Source organism: Polyergus mexicanus, unplaced genomic scaffold (genome assembly GCF_030449975.1).
Source record: "Polyergus mexicanus isolate NDT 795.1 unplaced genomic scaffold, iyPolMexi1.0 SCAF_6, whole genome shotgun sequence".
Taxonomy (NCBI): Eukaryota; Metazoa; Arthropoda; class Insecta; order Hymenoptera; family Formicidae; genus Polyergus; species Polyergus mexicanus.
This window is the reverse complement of record NW_027223326.1, coordinates 4,289,134-4,310,896: the sequence shown is the minus strand read 5'-3', so window position 1 is coordinate 4,310,896 and position 21,763 is coordinate 4,289,134. Positions and strand designations below refer to the sequence as shown.

The following is a 21,763-nucleotide window of genomic DNA, read 5'->3' as shown; positions in this document are numbered from 1 at the left end:
TAATGATTGATGCCGTGTTTCTTCACGAGACGTTGCACGTTGGCGTTGTAAAATTCCTTCCCCATATCGGTTTGCATATTTTTCGAGTGCCTCTCGCTATTTCGAATTATCTCTGCGATAGCGTCAGCCGTCTCGCTTCCGCCTTTATTCTTGAGCGGTACGGCCCACGCGTATTTGCTCAACACATCGATGACGATGAGTATGTGGTGGTAACCTCTGTTGAAACGAGAGTACGGACGCATCTCGACGATGTCGGCTTGCCACAGGTCATCGTAATCCCGCACTACGACGCGTCTTCGGGGAAAATTTCTTCTCACCGAAGCATGCAGTTCCTCGACGAGTCGTAGCTTCTCGATATTTTTACGTCCGTTGGATTTTAACGATGCCATGATTTTAGCGGTGTGGCTAGTCGGCGCGTAATAATACGTATAAAGAAATTACATTATAATTTATATCTCTAACTTTTAACCACTCAATAACCGTTTATTCCCGTTCATCGTCTTTCAATAGTGGTTCTTTGTCATCCGTCATTCGTCGCCGTTCGATAGCCGTTCGTAGCCGTTCCTGAACCGTTCCTGAGCCTTTAGATAACCGTCCGACAACCGTTCCTGAACCGTTCGGCCGTCCTTCAACCGTTCGTAGCCGTTCGTGAACCGTCCGTAGCTGTCCGTGAACCGTTTCTTGTCGTCCATTGTCGTTCGTTGACGTTTCGTTGATGTTTCGTTGTCGTTCGTTGACGTTTCGTTGATGTTTCGTTGTCGTTCGTTGACGTTTCGTTGACGTTTTGTCGTCGTTTTGTCGTCGTTCGTTGACGTTTCGTTAGCGTTCGTTGACGTTTCGTTAACGTTTCGTCGTCGTTTCGTTGTCGTTCGTTCACATTTTGTCGTCGTTTTGTTGTCGTTCGTTGACGTTTCGTTGTCGTTCGTTGACGTTTCGTTGACGTTTTGTCGTCGTTCGTTGTCGTTCGTTGACGTTTCGTTGGCGTTTTGTTGTCGTTCGTTGACGTTTCGTTGTCGTTTCGTTGACGTTTCGTCGTCGTTTCGTTGTCGTTCGTTGACGTTTCGTTGGCGTTTCTAATCTAGCGATATTCGCACGCCGAAGCTCGTTTATCACAATCTGTAACGCTCGCACGTCTTTCTCTAACGCTGCAAGCTTCTCGTCTAACTCTTTCAGTTGATTTCTCAACGTTTTAACGGATTGATCCACGTACAGTTTGTTGATGGCGTCGGTATCAGCCACAGGTTGCGCTACATGACGAATCTTGTGCGACCTCGCGTCAAAGCCCGTAACGGTGCGACACAGAGCGTTATCGCGCACGAAATTTCTCATTAATCCGTTCCATCGACGATACGAAATGGCATTCGTCGCGTCTTTGCTCTGCTCGGACATTCCAAATTTGTTGATGCGCATCATCGATGCGAGAGACGTCGGTCGATTCATTAGTTTTGTCGAGATACCGCTTAATTTATAATAATACCGGCTTCGCGAAGTTCCTCGATGATCGATAGGATCTCGTTGTCGTGGCCGTTGTGGCCGGCTTGGTGCGAAGCGTCGAGCAATCGTAAACGATCCACCAGCTCGTTGGGATCGTTCCAGTGCACGTAGTCGATCTTGTTGTCGGTTAGCGTCATCGCGCGAAGCGCGAATAATCCCTTTCCAGATTTTGTTTTTTTGGGTTCGATCGGTATCAGCTTTGCAATTATTTCTTTGCACTTGTATCCCCTGTTGCCCATTAATCGACCCTGCGCATCGTGATTGCGTTTATGCGCGTTCGTCGTCAACAGCATACTCTTGTACGTTTGCTTGTCATCCTCCGTATAGATGACATCATCGGGGATTTTTTTGAAGATAAACTCGTAAAGACCAGGTGTGCCGACGTATCGAACGCCGTCGATAATTATGTTATCCGCGTTGTCCACGTCAAAACGTTTATTACCGAACATCATTCCATCGTTGTCGAAATAAACACCGTACACGGTGTCAATACCGCTTTCTCGATCGCCGCTCAGGACAGGCCAGACGTACCTCCGACCCAGCGGACCTAACTGATCTCGCAACGTTTCTCGGCCTTCCAGTGTTTGCAACTGATTTCGGACGGATGTCACGAGCGAGTCGTCCGTGGTTTCGAAAACATCCTCGTTCGCGAGTAATTCGGACATCGTAGGTTGTACGGTTCTCATTGACGCGGATGGTGTAGAGGTTATCGGCGGTACATCCAATAGAGGGTCCGACCGTTTCGATTTATGTGGTGCTGGTGAGCGATCCGACCTGACGTTGGATCGTTTTCTCTTTTGCGGTGTCGCATCATGTTTCTCGCGCTTCGGGATGGATAACGTTTCGATCCTCGCGTCGGTGTTACTCCCCGGCTCGTTCTTCACCGCGATCGAGCTAGAGTTGTCGACGATCTTTCGTAGCGGCTCGATGAGACGTCTAAAGCGCCTGTCCAACACGATATCCTCATCGATCTTACCGGTTTTCAAAGCGCGATATTTCTTGCGAATCGATTCGCTCGTTTTCACAATTGCCCTCGCAATCTTCTCGCGCTCGCGAATATCCTCGCTCTTATCGATCGCAACCATCGCGGAAAAGCAAAAAATGTGAATCTCTCTCTCTCTCTCTCTCTCTCTTACATTTCACCTCCGACGAAGTATCGGCAACGACTAATCATTTTGCGGTATCGCGAACACGATAAATCCTTTTCTGTATCGACTATCGTTGAGCGAGCTCTACGAATCCGTACTTGCACTGACAACAATCGCGACACAACGCGCAAAATTCATCGTACGGCATGTTGGTATTCACGTGATCGTTGTACACGTGTTTCAGGTTGGTACCATCCTGTTTGAACAGGATCAGCAGGTTCGCGTTGTCGCGTATCAGATGTTTAGGTATTCTCGCGTACGTATGACAGAGATAAAAGCAGTCGACGCTCGAGTGCCGGCCAATTGAAAAGTACTCTCTCACAGCATCTTGCTTATCGCATGCCATGTCATCGAACACGAAAATCGAGTTTGGACGCGCCTCGCTCGGCGGAATGACATCACTGTTGTTGGAGAATGTGAAGTAGCCGATTTCGTCGATCGATGTCATCAAATTCTCCAGATATCGATATTTTGGTTGTTGCAATGACTTTGAGTACACGTACACGTTTTCGAAACGTACACCGTGCGAACTTTCCAGCAGGCTTATCAGAACGTTGGTTTTACCACAATTCGAGGGGCCGCAAACGATTGAGCGTATAGTAGTCGGTAGCATCGTACCATGCTTGCGCATCTCCGCGTTATCCCCCATCGATCGTAATCTGTCGTCGCAATTCGTCACGCGTATCGCCAAAGGTTGTCGCACGAATCTCATTTTCACACTATCGACTGAGGAACGTTGGATCGAACGCCTATTTATAGGTGCGCGGAACCGCGAATCGCTCAGTAACGAAAATGTTCGTCCTACTGTCGAGACCTTCCGATATTTGCGATTTGAGCGCCGAACAGTTACAATTTGTGCCGAAAGTTGTTCTGCTGCGAATGTGCGGCGATCACGTCCACTACCTGTGGGACAAGCTTCCGGAACATATAAAAGCGGATTTAGAGGTTCAACAATATCGGCGCTGTTACGAACATTACAATCAACCGTGGCAGCGGACGCACATCGACGGTCCAGCACCGTTGATAAAAGATTGCGGTTGATGTCAACGAAAATAGGTAGAGGTCTATTAAATCGTGTGATAAACGTCCTTCCTTTCGAGTTACATATCCCCGGCTATCAGTTTTGCGGTCCGGGCACTCATTTGGAAAAACGATTGGCGAGAGGTGATCGGGGTATAAATCCATTGGACGCGGCCTGTCGCGAGCACGATACAGCGTATTCCCGGAACACCGATCTCACCGAGAGACACGCGGCTGACAGGATACTCGCTGAGAAAGCGCGAACTCGCATCATCGCGAAAGATTCGACTCTCGGTGAGAAAGCCGCAGCTACAGCTGTTTGGGCAGCGATGAAAGCCAAGACAAAAATCGGCATGGGTATGAAAACAAAGACGAAGACAAAGACGAAGACGAAGACGAAGACGAAGACGAAGATGAAGATGAGGACTACGCGGAATAGGTCAACGAAAAAGCGGATACTTCCGTCAGCGAAACGAGGCGGTGTATTGCCGATTCTACCGATGTTGGGCGCGCTCGGATCCTTGATCGGTGGAGCGGCTGGCGTGGCCAAGGCGGTGAACGACAGCAAAGCCGCGCGCCGTCAGCTGGAGGAGCTGCAACGTCACGATCGCGCGATGGAAGGTCGCGGACTTTATCTCGCTCCGTATAAATACGGACAGGGGCCCGTACAAACGTGGACAAGGAGTAGCAACGAAGAAAAAAAAACGTCGAAAAGACGCTAAAAATGTCCACGGGTGTGACAACGAACATACAATTAGAACAATTGGCGGAACGTATGCGTATACCGTACTTTAGAGGTGTTTTCGGTAGTATATATCGAAACGAGAGCGGCATTGTGAATTTGGATAACACCGAAGGACCGGGTACTCATTGGGTAGCGTACGCAAAGAGGGGAAATCGCGCTATATATTTCGACGGTTTTGGTAATCTTCGACCGCCGAATGAATTGGTGCGATATTTCGGATGGAATGTGACGAAGATCGAATACAATCGCACGTCCTTTCAAACTTACGATCAAAGCATCTGTGGACAATTATGTTTGCGGTTTCTCCGAACGGTCGATGACAATCGATGTGAACTTAAAGCCTGACAATGCGTCGTTAAGATTCAGTATTCGTTAAACAGTTTTGCCGACATGCCTATGACATTCATGCTGACCGGGAAGAGTAGCGTCCTCGCGGCACACTACCATCCAGCCATAGATTTGAGCGACTGTGATTACGAGCTCGGTCTAACAAATTTTGGGACTTATCATACGATATCGAACGTGAATTCCTCGAATAATAAATTTTATTTCGATGAGGATGACACGGAAATTACGATTCCCGAGGGATCGTACGAGATACACGCAATACACAAGTTTTTGAAACGTGCAATTTCACGGAAACGCCCGCGACGCGTAGTTCGCTCCGGCAATCGTGTCGACAAACGCGGCGATATCGCAGGGATATCGCGAGAAGAGACCGTTCAAGCGAATGGTGACGAAGACGAGGTTGTAGAATACCCGATAGTGCTCCGTGCTAATTACAATACGATGAATAGCGAGATCAAGTGCGCTTTCAGAGTAAACTTTAACAAACCCAACAACATTGGATTCTCGTCGAAGCGTATATTGCTGCCGGGACAATGGCACCAATAGGACATACCGATTAATATCATCAACGTAAACATTATCCGTGTAGAGTATAACGTGACCGCTGGTGCGTACAGCAATGGCAAACGCGTTCATACGATACATGAATTTTCACCGAGTGTGCCGTCAGGATATAAGATATCGGAAACGCCGGCGCAGATCATTTACCTGCCGATCATCACGCGGAGCATTACGGATCTAACGATACGCGTTGCGGATCAAGACGGACGATTGCTCGATTTTCGAGGAGAAGAGATCACCATCAGATTGCACGTATGACGGCGACAAAATTAGCGCGCGATACATGAGATGCTCGTGTTGAGCGGAGCGAAAGACGCAAGAGATAACGCGACAACAACAACAACGTCAACATTCGCTAATATTCGATTATTCGGTTGCGCCAAGAAAAAGAAACTCAAACGTTGAATTTTTGCAATCTTTGGGATTCGCGGTGCGAAATATCTGAGAAAACATGACCGATATCCTTAACATCGAAGGCGAGCCGGTCTTTGACGATCGTATCGTCAAGATCGAGATTCACATGTACAACCCTTACGCCAATACGACGTTTGAGCACAGCGATGAGATACGAATACCCATACAACAACAGGATCTGTATACGTTGCCGTATGAGAGTTTTCTATATATCGAGGGAAAACTAAAAATAAACAAACCAGCTGAAGGGTTTGATGTTATACTGGGAAATAATTGCGTCGCGTTCATGTTCGATGAGATTACGCCGATACGAACTCGACGGTGTGGAGATTGATCGTAGCAGAAATGTGGGAATAACCAGCACACTCAAGAACTATGTAACGATATCATCCGATAGAACCGTGATTATGAGAAACGCCGGCTGGGATTCGCCTACTAACACGAATGGATACTTTAATTTTTGCGTACCGCTCTACATGTTATTGGGATTTTGCGAGGATTACAGACGCGTGGTGATTAACGCTCGTCACGAATTGATCTTAATACAATCGCGCAACGACAACAATTGCCTGATTGGAAATTTGGTGTTGGAGCCTGTGATCGACATATTCAAGATACAATGGCGAATGCCGCACGTCGTATTGAACGAGATTAACAAGTTATCGATGCTGCGCGCCTTGGAAAGTGGACAATACCTCAGTATGGGTTTCCGCTCGTGGGATCTGTACGAATTTCCGCTATTGCAGCGTACAACCAAACATTCGTGGCCCATTAAGACCGCGACTCAGCTGGAGAAGCCGCGATACGTTGTTTTCGTTCTGCAGACAGGTCGGAAGAACGTCATGTCCGAGGATACGAGTCGATTCGACGACTGCAAATTGACCAACGTGAAATTCTATCTGAACTCGGAATGTTATCCGTACGACGATATGAATCTGGATTTCGATAAAAGCAGATGGTCGATTTTGTACGACACGATTTTGTATCAACGTTTCTGCAAAAAGTATTACAAATACGAGTATCTCGAGCCGAGTCTCACCGTCACGCAATTTTTACGTAACGGTCCATTCGTGATCATCGAATGCTCTCGACAAAACGAATCGGTCAAAAGCGCAACCGTGGATGTGAGATTGAAATTAGAGTGTAAGGAGAACGTGCCGTCGAATACCACAGCGTACTGCCTCATCATACACGATCGCGTGATTCAGTACAACCCGTTGACCAATGTTGTGCGCAAAATCACCTAAGTATGGGGGAATAAGACGATATAATATCTATAATACATCAGGATCAATCGCAATCTTGTTCTCGACGTGCTGATATAAAAAAGAAAAACGTTATGTCTGTACCAACGTTCGTGGACCTACAAGGATTCTTCGTCGGAATGAAATTTGTCGTAAAGGAGGTGGCGGTGCTGAGAAAGGGGACTAATACTATACGATGCGGAAAACATGTTAAGAATTGCGCATTATAGAATGTATTAAAAATATTTAACTGGTGGTCGCAACACCAAAAAAAATTGCAATATTTTTATAAATAAAATGTGTAAACGTATTTAATGTTTTTTATTTCTTATTCTCTCCACTCCTTTCCTCGCGAGTCGTTTCTAAGAATTCCTTTTAACGTTGGCCGTTTCCCCTTCCCACTCCTTTCCTCGCGAGTCGTTTCTAAGAATTCTTTTTAATGTTGGCCGTTTCCCCTTCTCCTAAATTTTCAGAGCAATAATCTCCCATCGCATCATACGTTGACCGTTTCCCCTTCTCCTAAATTTTCAGAGCAATAATATCCCATCGCATCATACGTTAACCGTTTCCCCTTCTCCTAAATTTTCAGAGCATTGATCTCCCACCACATCATACTTTTGAAAAATAAGCGTCACGTATATTCGATTAATTTTTTATACGATCAGTGTCGCGTCAACTGCTAGTACCAACGGTTCACTTCTCATAACCGAGAGACAAAATGTACTCCGCTGAAGGAAGCGCCAGCAACGGTTGCAAACGCGCGAATTACTACGTTCCACGAGACGAAATTAAACCGTGCAAGAAACCACGAGATGAAATTAAGCCGTACAAGAAACCACTTGATTTGTAAGTATCACAAATGTTTTATATATATTTTTCATATATTTTTTCATATATGTTTTTTTCTATGCTATTTCATATTTTTTGTATTTTTCAGATGCGGTAAACCACGTATTTTGGTACGCAGATTTGCTTTGACGCGCACTGCTTATAAATACTTGGATATTGGAATCAGCGTTGGAATAACATCTTACGTGGAATTGCATCTGGGCGATAACCGAGGCAACCGAATCGTTTTATCTATCGATACATGGGAATCGCTAATGCTGAAACGAGCGGACGTTGAACAATTTGTACAAGCGCCTAATCATGCACCGATATGGATTAACGATTTAACAATTGAGATTGTTAAAATAAGTGATCCGAGTTGTCAAACTTACGTTGCGCGATTCTTGCTTGTACATGAAACCGTTAACTATATTTTTCTTATTCGAACTCGAACACTGTGTTAATCATGAATATTTGAAGCTGTGCGAGAATCTAGAAGCTGTAAATGAGAGTTTCGATCAATTTGTTCGGAATTTGCAAAGTAGTATGTTTGGCGCCGAGAGAGATTCTGCGGTTAAAATCTTGCGCGAAGTCTATGATAAAACATCTATCATAGATTGCGAACTATTAGCTTATGCTGTGGATGAAATTTTGTCTGAAACCTTGAGACGGGGTGATGTATGGTAATATAAATAAATAAATAAATGTGTTAAAAAATGAAAAAAATGATTATTATAATAATGATTATTTCTTTTGCTTCCCTTCCTTGTATATTCTCCGTACAAACCGCGCGCGATCTTAAGGTATGATGCAGTAATGCGTGGGAGAAGGACGGCGCGAGACGTTCGCATGAGCGCGGAAAGGGGATATAGCGTTCGTAAGTCGGTGCGATAAGTATAGCGTTCATAAGACGGTGAGTATGAGGGAGATAGCGCGAGGCGATCGCATGCACGCGTGTAGGAGAAGGACAGCGCGAGGCGTTCGCGAGTAGGAAAAGGATAGCATTCTATGGGCGTGCGAGAAGGATAGCGCGAAGTATGCGCGTGGAGGATGATGCGAGATACGGCGTTCGTAAGACGGTGAGTATGAGGAAAATAGCGCGAGACATGCACGCGTGTAGGAGAAGGATAGCGTCCGCATTGGCGTGGGAAAAGGATACGTTCGCGGGAAAAAGAAAGATAATGCGAGGCATGCATGTGGGGAAAGGAAAGAAGAAGGTGCAGAAATAATCATTTTATTATATATATATATATATATATATATATATATATATATATATAATAATGTTTATTTTAAAAACGTGTGTATAATACAAATTGTGTGTGTGTATGTGTGTGTGTGTGTGTGTGTGTGAAATATAAAATATAAAGTATAAAATATAAAATATAAAATATAAAAAAATAATAAAAAATATAAAATATAAAAAAATAATAAAAAATAATAAAAATAATAAAATAATAAAAATAATAATAAAATGAATAATATAATAAGGATAACATAATAATATAATAAGGATAAAAATATAATAATATAATAAGGATAAATACAATAAAATATAATATACGGATAAAATAAAAATAAAATATAATATACGGATAAAATAAAAATAAAATATAAGGCGGCGCTCCATCTGAAACAGAAAAAATACGTCTTATTAAAATATCTAGTTTAAACGTTCTAAAATTTTAAAAATAGATACTTACGATTAATTTTACGACCTCTTACTCGGAGGCTCGTCCCCACGGTTCTTTCACCACGTCTTCCTCGTATGGCTCGAGCCCAAACAGACGTCTTAACTAGAGGCCGTCGGGGCCGTTGTCTTCCCATATATCCTCACGCAAATCGCGCTCGTGCCGCCGCAACATTCGAATCATTTGTCAGTGTTCAATATTTATAAATCCAGGAATCTGGATCTCGCGAGTAAAGTCGTACTATAAATCAAAATTATATTGTAATATATTACAAATAATTAATATATTACAAATGATTAATATGACATAAAATAAAATATGCTACTTACTCTTTGGAACACCACTAAATTTAATAGGGCTCTCAACAGCCCTATCGCCACATCCTCCGCCCACCATGCCGCGTTCCATAGCCCGCGGCGCAACACCATTTCTATTAATGATGGCATTTTTTTTTAATTTTTTTAATTTCTTCAAAATTAATACACTTCTCACTTCTAACTGACCTTCACTCTGCTAACTCTGACGATACTATCCTGTCGCATCGAAAAAATCCAGATCTGCTGCGGCAATGTTTACCTTCGTTCTTCATTGTATATTTTTCATCTATCGCGTTGGTTTTATTTTGTTTATAATAAATTATAGCAGCCGGACATCGGCACTACAGTGTGAGACGATATTTGTTTATAATGTTTATAAATTCTCGAGCATTCGGAAATCGGCGCTCGCCTTTGTAATACACCCCCACCCCGCCGATTATGCTCCCGCGATAAGCATTCCCCCGCCCGCCTGACGTCAGTCCCCCGCACCACCAAAATCTCCCTGTGCCCGCGTGACGTCATGCCCCCTCACCCGCGCGGTTTCCCCTCGCCCCGCATTCCCCTCGGAGGACCTGAGTTAGAACTGCCCCTATAACACTACTAATTTTAATTAATTATTCATATTCAAATTTAATTATTTTCTTAAGATTATTTTCATTAATTATTATTTCTAATTTAATAGGTTTATTCCCTTATATTTTTACAATTTCTAGACAATTAAGTTTTTGTCTTTCTTTATCATTAACTCTATGTGTTCGGAATTGCGCCAAGCGAGCGTTCGCAAGTTACCGCGATACTCCATTTGCGTGACGTAAGATTACGCACACGCGCTGTATCCTGCGTAAGGAGCGCGTGTCACGCATCGGCGCACGATATTAGCGGCGCCCAATGATCGGCGCCCACTGACGCGCGAGAAAAATACGCCGCTTTGCGATTCGCGGAATCGGTCTCCGAATTTCTGGAAGGTTCTCATCCGCGCACTCCGGATGTGAATTGACGGTTGCGCGAGGAGGAACCTTCTAGGAAGAAAGAAAAAAAGGGCAGAGCACGTGGCCCAAATCAATCGCTCGCGAGAATTCGATACGGATCCTTCGCAGCCTTCGCTTATCGACAATACTGAAACGAATAAGTACCTCGGCAATTAACTCGGACTTGAATATTGAAATGCGGATTAGAATTGTACTTGATAAAGGTTTATTTAATTCATTAAAGAAGCGTACACAAAACCTCAAGTAGTTTATTGCGGAAACCAGGTTCCGCACTTCCTCGAACAGTAATTTGTATTGCAGCTACGATAAATAAAATCATTAAAGAAATGTATAATTTTTCTCTTATTATTAAAATTGTTACTTATCTTAATTTCTAACAATATAATTTATAGATTTATATATAATAATTTATTTTTAGCCCCTCCTTACGGAAAGACCAGAAGAATACGTTGGACAGAAAAAGAAATAAAAACAGCTTTATTTCTGTTCGAAAAATATTTTAATAATTCTACTTTACCTTCTTTAAAAGAAATATCGTCTAAAACGCGCAATAATATTTTGAGAAATCGTCAGCCAGCAGCAATAAAGTCTTGGCTACACAATCAAATTCGTAATGCAAAACGCAATAAATGCTAAAAAATACAGCGGCATCAAAGTATAGAAACATATTTAGGTACAATATCGGTATAAAAATGATAAAGGATAAAAGAATTATTTTTATTATAGATGTTTATTTTTTGTTCGTTATTAAAGAAAGTTTATTTACTTTATTAATAGATTCTGAAAAAAAATTCATAAAAATATTTGTGTTTACGCTTAAACACATCATGATTTTAATTTTTATAATCCACATGTGATAATATATTATATTTTAATTAGTTAATTAAATAACAAGACTGAACAGTTGAAATGAAAAAGACAAATGTTAAAAAATATAACGGTACCAAAGTAAAGAAACTTATTTAAGTGCAATATCGGTATAAAAATGATAAAGTGTAAAAGAATTATTTTTATTACAGAAATGTTTATTATTTGTTCATTATTAAAAAAAGTTTATTTACTTTATTAATAGATTTTAAGAGGAATTTCATATAAAAATATGTGTTTACGCTTGAACACATCATGATTTAAGTTCTTATAATCTACATGTGATAATATACTATATTTTAATTAGTTAATTAAATAACAAGACTGAACAATTGAAATGAAAAAGACGAACTAAAGGAGACTGATACAAATTTAATTATTATTATGTTAGATATATAGAATAACCTATTACGTTTTTCTAAAATATAAAAATTTGAGATTAATACTTATGATTAATACCATATATATTATATATTGATATACTAATATATATTATTAGAAAAAAGATATATTTATGATAATTACAACACTATGTATTTTGCATGTATTATTATAGTAATAACAACAAATAAATTTAAAACAAGTATATTACACAGTTAATTATAAATTTATTTATTTCTTACTTGTCATTAAATTTTACATTAACAAAATATTACGTTTATATAACAAAGATATTGTATGTATTTTTTACATGGTACTATAAATTAAAATAAGAATAAAAAAGGAACATTATTTTTTTTTTAATTTATTTATATTTATTATATTTAATATTATTTTTAACAGAAACTTATGATAATAATTATCAGTAAAACAATACAAGCTTGATATGTGTAATATTATATAATATTATAACATTTTATTGTACTACCAGAATAACATTTTTAATAAATTATTTTTTTGTAAGAAGAATTACTTCAATTATTTAATTCAATAAAACTCAAACAGATTTTTTAAGAAATAAATAAATATAATGTCTACAAATAATCAATACAGAACAAGGAAAAAGCAAATACAGTCTGTAAAAAATAGTATATATTCTAAAGAAAGTTTAATTAATAAAAACTAAATGTAATAAATAAATCGTCAAATACGTATAAAAATTAACCATAATAATTGTTTCCAAACAACTATAATAATGAATTGAATGATTGAATTCTGATATCTATAAGTGTCATCGCGAAGCAGCCGCACATTAGCGCAATGAAAATTTTATATTACATTGCATTTTTGTGCATTTGGTTAAATCTCCAGCTGGGAGTGATGTCATCACGAAGCAGCTATACATCGGTTCTTGAATAGAAAAAATATCATGTCAGCAATAATCCCCACTACATTGCAATTTTGCAACACTAATACATATTTTAAATATGTTTAATACGTTCAGTATTGCATCGACCATTTGTATGAAAGGTTCATATAAAAAATGTATCCCACTGAAAGAAACCGCATGAATTATTACATTTCGATTCAAGATGCTGATGAAACTTTATCGTGTAAAAAGAAGAAATGTAACAAGTAAGTTTTAATTAACTTAAAGAATTTTTATACTTTTTAAATATTTTTATACTTTTTAAATATTTTTATACTTTTTAAATATTTATATAAATAATATTTTATTACTCCCTAGTATTTCATCCGAGCCTCGTCGTGCGGTTCGTATACTTAGAAGACGATACGTCTTAACCCTGATGTCATATAAATATTTGGACATTGGAATAAATGTTGGAGCTGTATTATGCGTAGAAATGGTTCTCGGTGACAATCGAGGCGATCAAATAATATTGCCTTTTGAAACCGCTAATGCAGAAACGTGCAGACATTGAACGGCTTCTACAATCGACTGAAACCCCTTTGCGTATTCGAGATTTGACATTCGAAGTGGTTAAAATATCTGATTCGAATATTATAAAAATAGGATTATCCAATAATTCTTTATATATAAAGCCATCAGCTCTATTATACTGTTAGGTCCTGGCGACTACACGATTCTTTCCTTCCGCGACATTGCGGCAACGATAGTCGATCGATGAAAATGAGTCGTTCGGTAAATAGAGCATCTTGTATTTCTTTAAACATTTTCACTTGTCAATATCTATATCTATGAATAACCGTGAGAAATACGCGAGAGACCGGTGACGAAACTGCGCCGGTCGCCTAAAAATAAATAAAAATCAGTAGATACCCTCGCCATAGAATTTTCCAGCGGAAGAATAAATTGATACAGAAAAGATAATACAATTCCTTCTAACGAGATATCTGACAAGTACAACTAAATCAATAATGATGAAACTTTTATAACGAAATATTCAGTAAACACAGCTGCGTTAATATTGATAAAAATAATCATAAGGAAGTAAGACCTTTTCTAATCAGATCACGTGCGCAAGGGAAATCTAATGCTCAAGAGACTTGAACTGATATTGAGATCACCAATCGACGATCACCACAGGTAAAAATTCGAAAAGTAGGAGAAACACCCCACCTAATAAGGACACTAGCACAATTTTTAATTCGTTAAAATGAAGAATCCCCACTTCTACGCAATTCCAATTCGTTGAAGTTTATGGAAGATTTCCACTTTTAGAATTAGAATACACCCCGGAAAGAGAATTATAAAAAGGGGACTCGAAGAAACATTTAGACACACTATTTCTCCGGTCTTCAACTTAACGCAGTCTTACTCTGTGCTTTTGCACCGTAATTCGCGAGTTAGGCATTTGTGCCACCAGTGTCCTCACTTGGCATCATCTCCAAGTCAACCACGAATCGAACATCGGGTTGTCGACATAAAACGCAAAGCGAAACACCGTACAAATTCGCCATCCCTCCATCTCTGAATTACTATTTAGAAAAGTAAGTTCAATTGAATAATATTTCTTTTCCTTCTTTTTGTCTTGTTTCTTATTTAAATCAAAACTCTCCGAAGAATGTTTCATTCTTTTAAATCATCAACCCGTTCCGGTAATTAGTCTTAGAAAATTTTAAATCCTGATCTTAATCTAACACATATGCGAGCGACCAGTTTTATACTTTTGACCGTTCTTAACATTTACATATACTTATTGATTTATATATATTAATTTTGATTTTATTTTTATTCTTTAATCAAATATATTTTTATATTGTAATAAACAGTCAGAACCTAAATGTTAACGATAGAATTTTTCCCTTGCATTTTGATTGATGCCCTCCGTATTAATGTAACCCCCTAACTAAACACACACACACACACACGCACGCACACGCATACGCGCACGCGCGCACGCACACACATACACACATATGCATTCACCGAAAAATTAGAATCAACAATATTTTATTTTTATTTTTATATAATCATATACATCTATCATTTATTTCAAAATATGAATAAATTCATACTTTGTTAATTTAAATAAAAGAATTACTCTTTATTAAATCCCCACTCATTCCTAGTCGAAAGATCGCATTTGGTCCCATCCCGCGTAAAAGAGATTAAATTCTCTTATCGAAAAGGGACCACCGAACGAACGTCTGAATAATCAGCGTAATAGCGACTCAGTCGTTTACCTGCTTTTTAGATCTGTCAGTTCGTTCGAGTCGATTCCAAACGCCACGAGACGTTTAACTTCGGGATAATAAAGAATAGTTGTTACGCCTTTCCGTCGACTCATCCTTCCCCGAGTCTAGACGTAACAATATTTATTCGATTTTGAAAAATGTATAGATCATATGTATTACTGACTATGCGAAAATACGCATATCGTAAATAAAAATATCAAACAATTTGTAACTATTTTACAACGTAATAATATCGCTAATATATGCGACGCTGCAAAAGCGATACATGAAAGCGATATGTTTAATGGCAAATCACTCATAGATTGCGAGTTATTCACATGTGCTATAAATGATATTTTTTACGATGCTTGTAATAAATAAGTTATTTTACTATTTATCTGTGAATTTAATTATTTATCCCATTCTTTATGTATGAATAAAACTATGTAATAGATATGCACAGTCTGCAAAACTTAGCATGCGAACGCTATCTCTCTCTCCCAAGTGCATGCAAACGCTATCTGTCTCCCACGTGCATACTATCGCCTTGCGATATCCTTCTCGCACCGCCTTGCGAACACTCTCTCTCTTTCTCTCTCCTTTCCCTCTCTCCCTCCGTCCCTCTCTCGCTCTCTCTCTCTCTCTCTCTCTCTCTCTCTCTCTCTCTCTCTCTCTCTCTCTCTCTCTCTCTCTCTCTCTCTCTCTCTCTCTCTCTCTCTCTCTCTCTCTCTCTCTCTCTCTCTCCCTCTCTCTCTCTCTCCCTCTCTCTCCCTCTCTCTCTCTCTCTCACGCCAATGTAAACGCCATCCTTTTCTCACATGCATGTTAACGCCTCGCACTATTCTTCTCCCATACATTGCGGACGCCTTGCGCTATCTCTCTCGCACTTACTCGGCTTCGCCGCGGTCCCCCTCTTCCCCACAGACCTCTCACCTACAGATTTCGCCACAGTTCTTTCCCCCCTCTCCGCGGGCCCCTCGCCGGCAAGTTTCGTTACGGTCCCCCTCACCCCTCTCGCGGACCACTCGCCTCTCACCCCTCTCGCGGACCCCTCGCCTCTCACCCCTCTCGCGGATCCCTCGCCTCTCACCCCCTCAGAGAACCAGTGCTAGAACCGTCTTTATTACTCTATTATTGGCCGATCTTTTTTAATTAATCTCTCAAAAATTATTGCGAAAATAGCAAAGTGGTACAGGACTTTTCTTTTCAGTTTTATCTGCTCTACCTGCACACGGTGATGCGATTGACGCTGGGTACCCTGTATATATATATATATATATATATATATATATATATATATATATATATACATGGTGACCGAAAATTCGCGCAACACTCTTTAAGGGAAGGTAGAGGGTGTTATTCTGAACAGAAAAGTCCTGTACTATTTCGCGATTTTCTAAATATTTAAGAAAATATTAATTGTAAAGTTCAGCCAACGAAGTGCGCGAGAAGCTCGCGACGCGAGGATGCCTTCCATTGTCACTTGATATTAGGCCCGCGGCGAAGCAATGGGAGGAGCGCTTTGCGAGCGCGCTTTACTATGACAACCGAAAGAAGGTAAACCTGCATAAAAGGGGACCCCCCTTTTATGCAGGTTTACCTTCTTTCGGTTGTCCTTGACCTTGACATATGTTATCAAGGTCATGACCCCGACCAACATACAAAAGGTTTTAGCCGTCAGTCATTATTAATTAAAAAGTTATTAACAAAAAGATATGAAAAATATAGCAGTTATTTTAAGTATTAAAAGGCATAAACAATTAACATGTATGTGGAAATAGTACATGTATGAACGGAGGAAAATTATTAACAGTGAATCATTGATATATTGAACAGTTTTTTTGTTAAAGCAGAAAATAATTGATTGATTTAATGGTAAAACTTAAGATAAAGGGCGACCTCACCGATTTTAATGATCTTGGTATATGTTGTCAAGGATATAATTCTGAATAACTTTTTCTTCTAATTTAATCGTCGCTTGTTGTTTACAAAGTTATGAACAATTAAAGATAGTGATTGACTGATGCTTGGGATATAAAACTGCGCACATTTTCGCATGACGCGCGCATACACATACACACACGGGGGGGGGGGGGGGGGCAAAAGGGGCCTTCGGCCCCCTTCCCGCACCCGCCCCGCCGGTAGGCAAGGAGGACCTCACTTTACAACTTACAAAGTACATGCTACATTATAAAGCAAGGTCCACCTTGCCTATCGACGGAGTGGCTGCCGGAGGGGGGCCAAAGGCCTCCCTTGCACCCCCCCCCCCCCCGTGTGTGTGTATGTTCGCACGGTATTATTACTGTTCATATATACTTGCGATTCTACCTATACGGTGTCAAAAATGTAAATTATACCTATAATAATTATTTTATTAATAATTTTTTAACGGATCGTGACTACAATTTATTTCAAAGTCAAGGTGATTCAGGACGATGACTTCGACAACATATGTCAAGGTCAAAATCATACAAGAGAGGTCCCCTTTTATGCAGATTTAACGCATAATTTCTTAAAATTGTTAGTTCACGCCGGCTGAAAGATGATATTATTAGTAATAGATATTTACATATAAGGCGAATGAGAAGTATCGGTGGTGTGGGGTCTAAATAGCTCAGAGGTAAGAGCAGTCGTCCGGCAAGCGAAAGACTCGGGTTCGATTTCTGATTCAGCGACTTCGCCCCGATATTTTTCTCGTCTTCGTCTTTCCAGGAGGGTAAAGAAGGGTTAATATAAATCTCGAATTGAGATTAATTATAGAAAATCTTGGTATAGCATCAAGTAAATATCGTGCGCTGTGCACATAATCAGTTTCATAGAAAACTTATTTTTCTATGAAACTGACGCACTACCATCCGCGTTCTGGCTCTTACTTAGTCCGCGATTATTTGAAATTTGTTAATATCAGCTGACCGCCGTACATAGTATTCATACACATAAGAAACAATAAAATCAGCTATGCAGTAAAAATCAAATTATCTGATTTGTAAGATCGATAACAGATGACAGATCAGTATGCGTGTAGTTACGGATCTGAGCGCGCGAACTTCACGCGATATCATTAGCAAACTTTGATCGCTTATAACTCAAAAACTATTGCAGCCTCAAAATTTTTGCATTAGAGATTCTATTTTATGTCTACAATACACTATTAAAGTATTGTACGGAGGTTGTAAAATATCCTATATACATACATATATATATATATATATATATATATATATATACATATATATTGGATGATTGCATAAGTTGCCCGATTTTCATAGATGGCATTAAGTTACTGCATGGCGGAGTTCTATTGTTTTCGTGTGGTAATTGTTGCTTACACCGAATAGATGACGTTGTCTTATGTCAATTTAGTGTCAGATATTGTTCAGATAAGTCCATTTGTGCATAAGAAAAATCATTAAAAATGGAGAACGAAAAGGTGCATTTGCGGCATGTAATGCTATATGAATTTCGGAAAGGCGTGAGTGTTGGGATTGCACAAAAAAATATTCAAAGCGTTTATTTGGACCGCGCTCCTGCTCTCCGAACAGTCAAAAAGTGGTTTGGCAGATTTCGAAATGGTGATTTCAACATGGAGGATCAACCCCGCTCTGGACGGTCTTCTGGCATTGATGATGACATTGTGCATGCCTTAGTGGAAAGAAACCCAAGGATTACAACTGAGGATATTGCTGAGAGGCTGAACATCGATAATTCAACCGCTTTTCGTCATTTAAAAAAGCTTGGATACATTTCCAAGCTTGATACGTGAGTGCCGCATCTCCTGACTGAAAGGAATAAGCTGCAGGAAAACTGCAGGAGTTGCAATGGGAAATTCTGCAGCACCCGCCATATTCTCCAGATATTGCGCCTTCAGATTTTTATCTGTTCCGGTCTTTGCAGAATAGTTTTAATGGCAAGAATCTCAATTCCGAGGAAACTGTCGAAAACCACCTTACAAACTTTTTTCAAGAAAAACCAAGTTCTTTCTTCAAAAATGGAATCGACAAGCTTATAGATCGTTGGAAAACCATTGTAGAAAAGAATGAAGACTATATAATTGATTAATAAAAGTGTTATCTCTAAAATATAATCTATTGAAGTTTATATTTAAATCGGGCACGAACTTATGCAATCACTCAATACATACATTAGTTTTCCAGGACTGTCCTGGAAACTGCCATTTGACATAGAATTCTTCCAGGTCAGGCCTGGAACCATACAAATGTCTCGGAATATGCCAATAATTATCGAGAAGTGTCTCGGAACAGACCATTTGACATATACAATATATATATACTGGGTGGCCCATTTTAATCCATCCAGTCGAATATCTCAAAAACCAAGCCCGGAAGAGAAAAATGTTTCAGACAAAAGTTGTTTGGTTTCGAGTGGATCATAAGATGGTACCATTGGTTTGACCTTGGAAAATCATTTGAAGGTCATGTGAAGGTCAACTTTAAAATCTTAAACGGAAACCTCCATTTTTTATTTAGTATTCTTGTAGCTAATATCGAAAGCTTTCCAAAACACTATAATAAAGTATTTTTCTATTAGGTACTTTTTGAGTTATTTTATATTTTAATCTGACATATTTTGATATAAAAAATTAAATATCTCGTAAAATATTTAGTCTTTGATAATCTTACCGTAATACTTCTATGTACAGAATAATGAGACAAATCAATTAGTATAAAAAAAAAATTGTTTTTAAAAAAATTATTTACAATGTATTTTTTTAAACAATTATTTGTTTTTTTGGCACTAATTGATTTGTCTCATTATTCTGTACAAAAAAGTATTACGGTAAGATTATCGAAAACTGAATATTTTATGAGATATTTAATTTTTTATATCAAAAGATGTGCCGGTGTGAAGTTAGCACCTCAAATTCAAAAATCGAAGGTTTTATCAAGAGTTCTATTTGCACACCATGTAGTTCTATAGTTCTTGATAGAGTATAAAAATAGTTCCGGCGAAAAACCTAAAAAAATTGCATTTTGAAAATATGAAGTGCCAACTTCCCGTGGCACCGCAAAATGCCATTTAAATCATCGTATCTTATAGTTCTCGAAGAGTTCTACAGTTCCTGATAAGTTTTAGCAATAGTTCCGGTCTCTAAATATTTTTAAACAATTTTTGAATCTCAGAGCTGGCACCTCATCTTCCTCTAAAAGTGGCCAGAACTTTTTCATTTTTGATTTTACAGCTTCGAACCTTAAGAATAATCGATAGAACTCTTTGGGGTGCAAATGGAACTGTCATCAGAACTCCGAAATCCCCCAAAAAATTTTACCCCCTCGAGACTTAGAAATTTTCTAAGAGCGTATAACTAAAAGCGGCTAGAACTTTTACATTTTTGATTTTACAGCTTCGAACCTTCAGAATAATCGATAAATCTCTTCGGGATGCAAACGGAACTGTCATCAGAACTTCAAAATTCCGAAAAAAATTTTGGAAATTTTCTAAGTGCGATAACTAAAAGCGGCCAGAACTTTTTCATCTTTGGTTTCACAGCTTCGGACATTAATAATAATAGAACTCTTCGGGGTGCAAACGGAACTGTCATCAGAACTCCGAAATCCCCCAAAAAATTTTATCTCCTCGGGACTTAGAAATTTTCTAAGAGCGTATAACTAAAAGTGGCCAGAACTTTTTCATCTTTGGTTTTGCAGCTCCGGACGTTAATAATAATCGATAGAACTCTTCGGGGTGCAAACGAAACTGTCATCAGAACTCCGAAATCCCCCAAAAAGTTTTACCCCCTCGGGACTTGAATATTTTTTAATAACCTGCACCTTATCTTCCATAGAACTATGGGTGTTTGTTTTTTTTAATTTTTAAGGTTTTGTTTATTTTGGTTTTTCTATTTTGTTTTTTTAGCTTTTTAATTTTGTTTTGTTTTTTAATAATTAATATTAATCTTAGATTCTAATTCTAGATAATAATTGTAAAACTAAATCTTAAACTAAAAACTACTTTTAAACCTAGTTGATAAATTAATTTTAAACTAAAATTACCTGAAACTATATGCAAAAGTTTAAAAACTAATTTCCAAATTTTAGAAATTGTAAATATTAAAATAAGAAATATCAAAATTAAATCAATTAATATATCAAAGTTAAAACTAATTTTCCTTAAACTATTTTATCGAATATTTAATTACATTTAACATATAATATAATATGAGGATTTATTATCTGCGTGGAATTTACAATTATTCTCTTTTTCTTCAAAACGTCATATTCGTACCATTTTGTGCCTGTAAATGCGAAAGCTATATAATGTCCATTATTATTATTATCGCATTGTATATAATGCACTATACCTACCAGTATATAATTTATATTATTTAAGACAATGCTTTTTGTAATGGAATTTAAATCATGCCTAATATCCAACCGTCGATTAACGTATCTACTATCTGAAAAGATAGAGGAATCTATTATTATATGTTTGCCATATAGGTCATACAATATTCTGCTAACGCACCACATGTACGACATGTTGAATTTATATTTGTTACGTCATCAATAGTTCGTTGCATATGTTGTAAACCTTCT

The 21,763-nt window shown here is 38.8% G+C and overlaps 2 protein-coding genes across 2 annotated transcripts; one reads left to right on the top strand and one right to left on the bottom strand.

Annotated features, from left to right (window-relative positions):
* Positions 1-1,220: 1,220 nt before the first annotated feature.
* LOC138934304 (uncharacterized) lies at positions 1,221-2,579 on the bottom strand. The gene has a single exon (XM_070297930.1). It carries the CDS (start codon positions 2,577-2,579, stop codon positions 1,461-1,463), a length of 1,119 nt encoding a protein of 372 aa, XP_070154031.1. The 3' UTR covers positions 1,221-1,460.
* A 3,188-nt stretch (positions 2,580-5,767) lies between these two features.
* Positions 5,768-6,977, top strand: LOC138934302 (uncharacterized). Its single transcript, XM_070297928.1, has 2 exons — positions 5,768-5,979; positions 6,029-6,977. Exons 1-2 carry the CDS (start codon positions 5,768-5,770, stop codon positions 6,975-6,977), a joined length of 1,161 nt encoding a protein of 386 aa, XP_070154029.1.
* Positions 6,978-21,763: the final 14,786 nt, after the last annotated feature.

Bases quoted from the DNA above. Each gene is read 5' to 3' on its own strand.
- LOC138934304 (XM_070297930.1), bottom strand. From the start codon at position 2,579: ATGGTTGCGATCGATAAGAGCGAGGATATTCGCGAGCGCGAGAAGATT.
- LOC138934302 (XM_070297928.1), top strand. From the start codon at position 5,768: ATGACCGATATCCTTAACATCGAAGGCGAGCCGGTCTTTGACGATCGT. The intron at 5,980-6,028 runs GTTTGATGTTAT...ATGTTCGATGAG, and splicing joins ATAAACAAACCAGCTGAAGG to ATTACGCCGATACGAACTCG.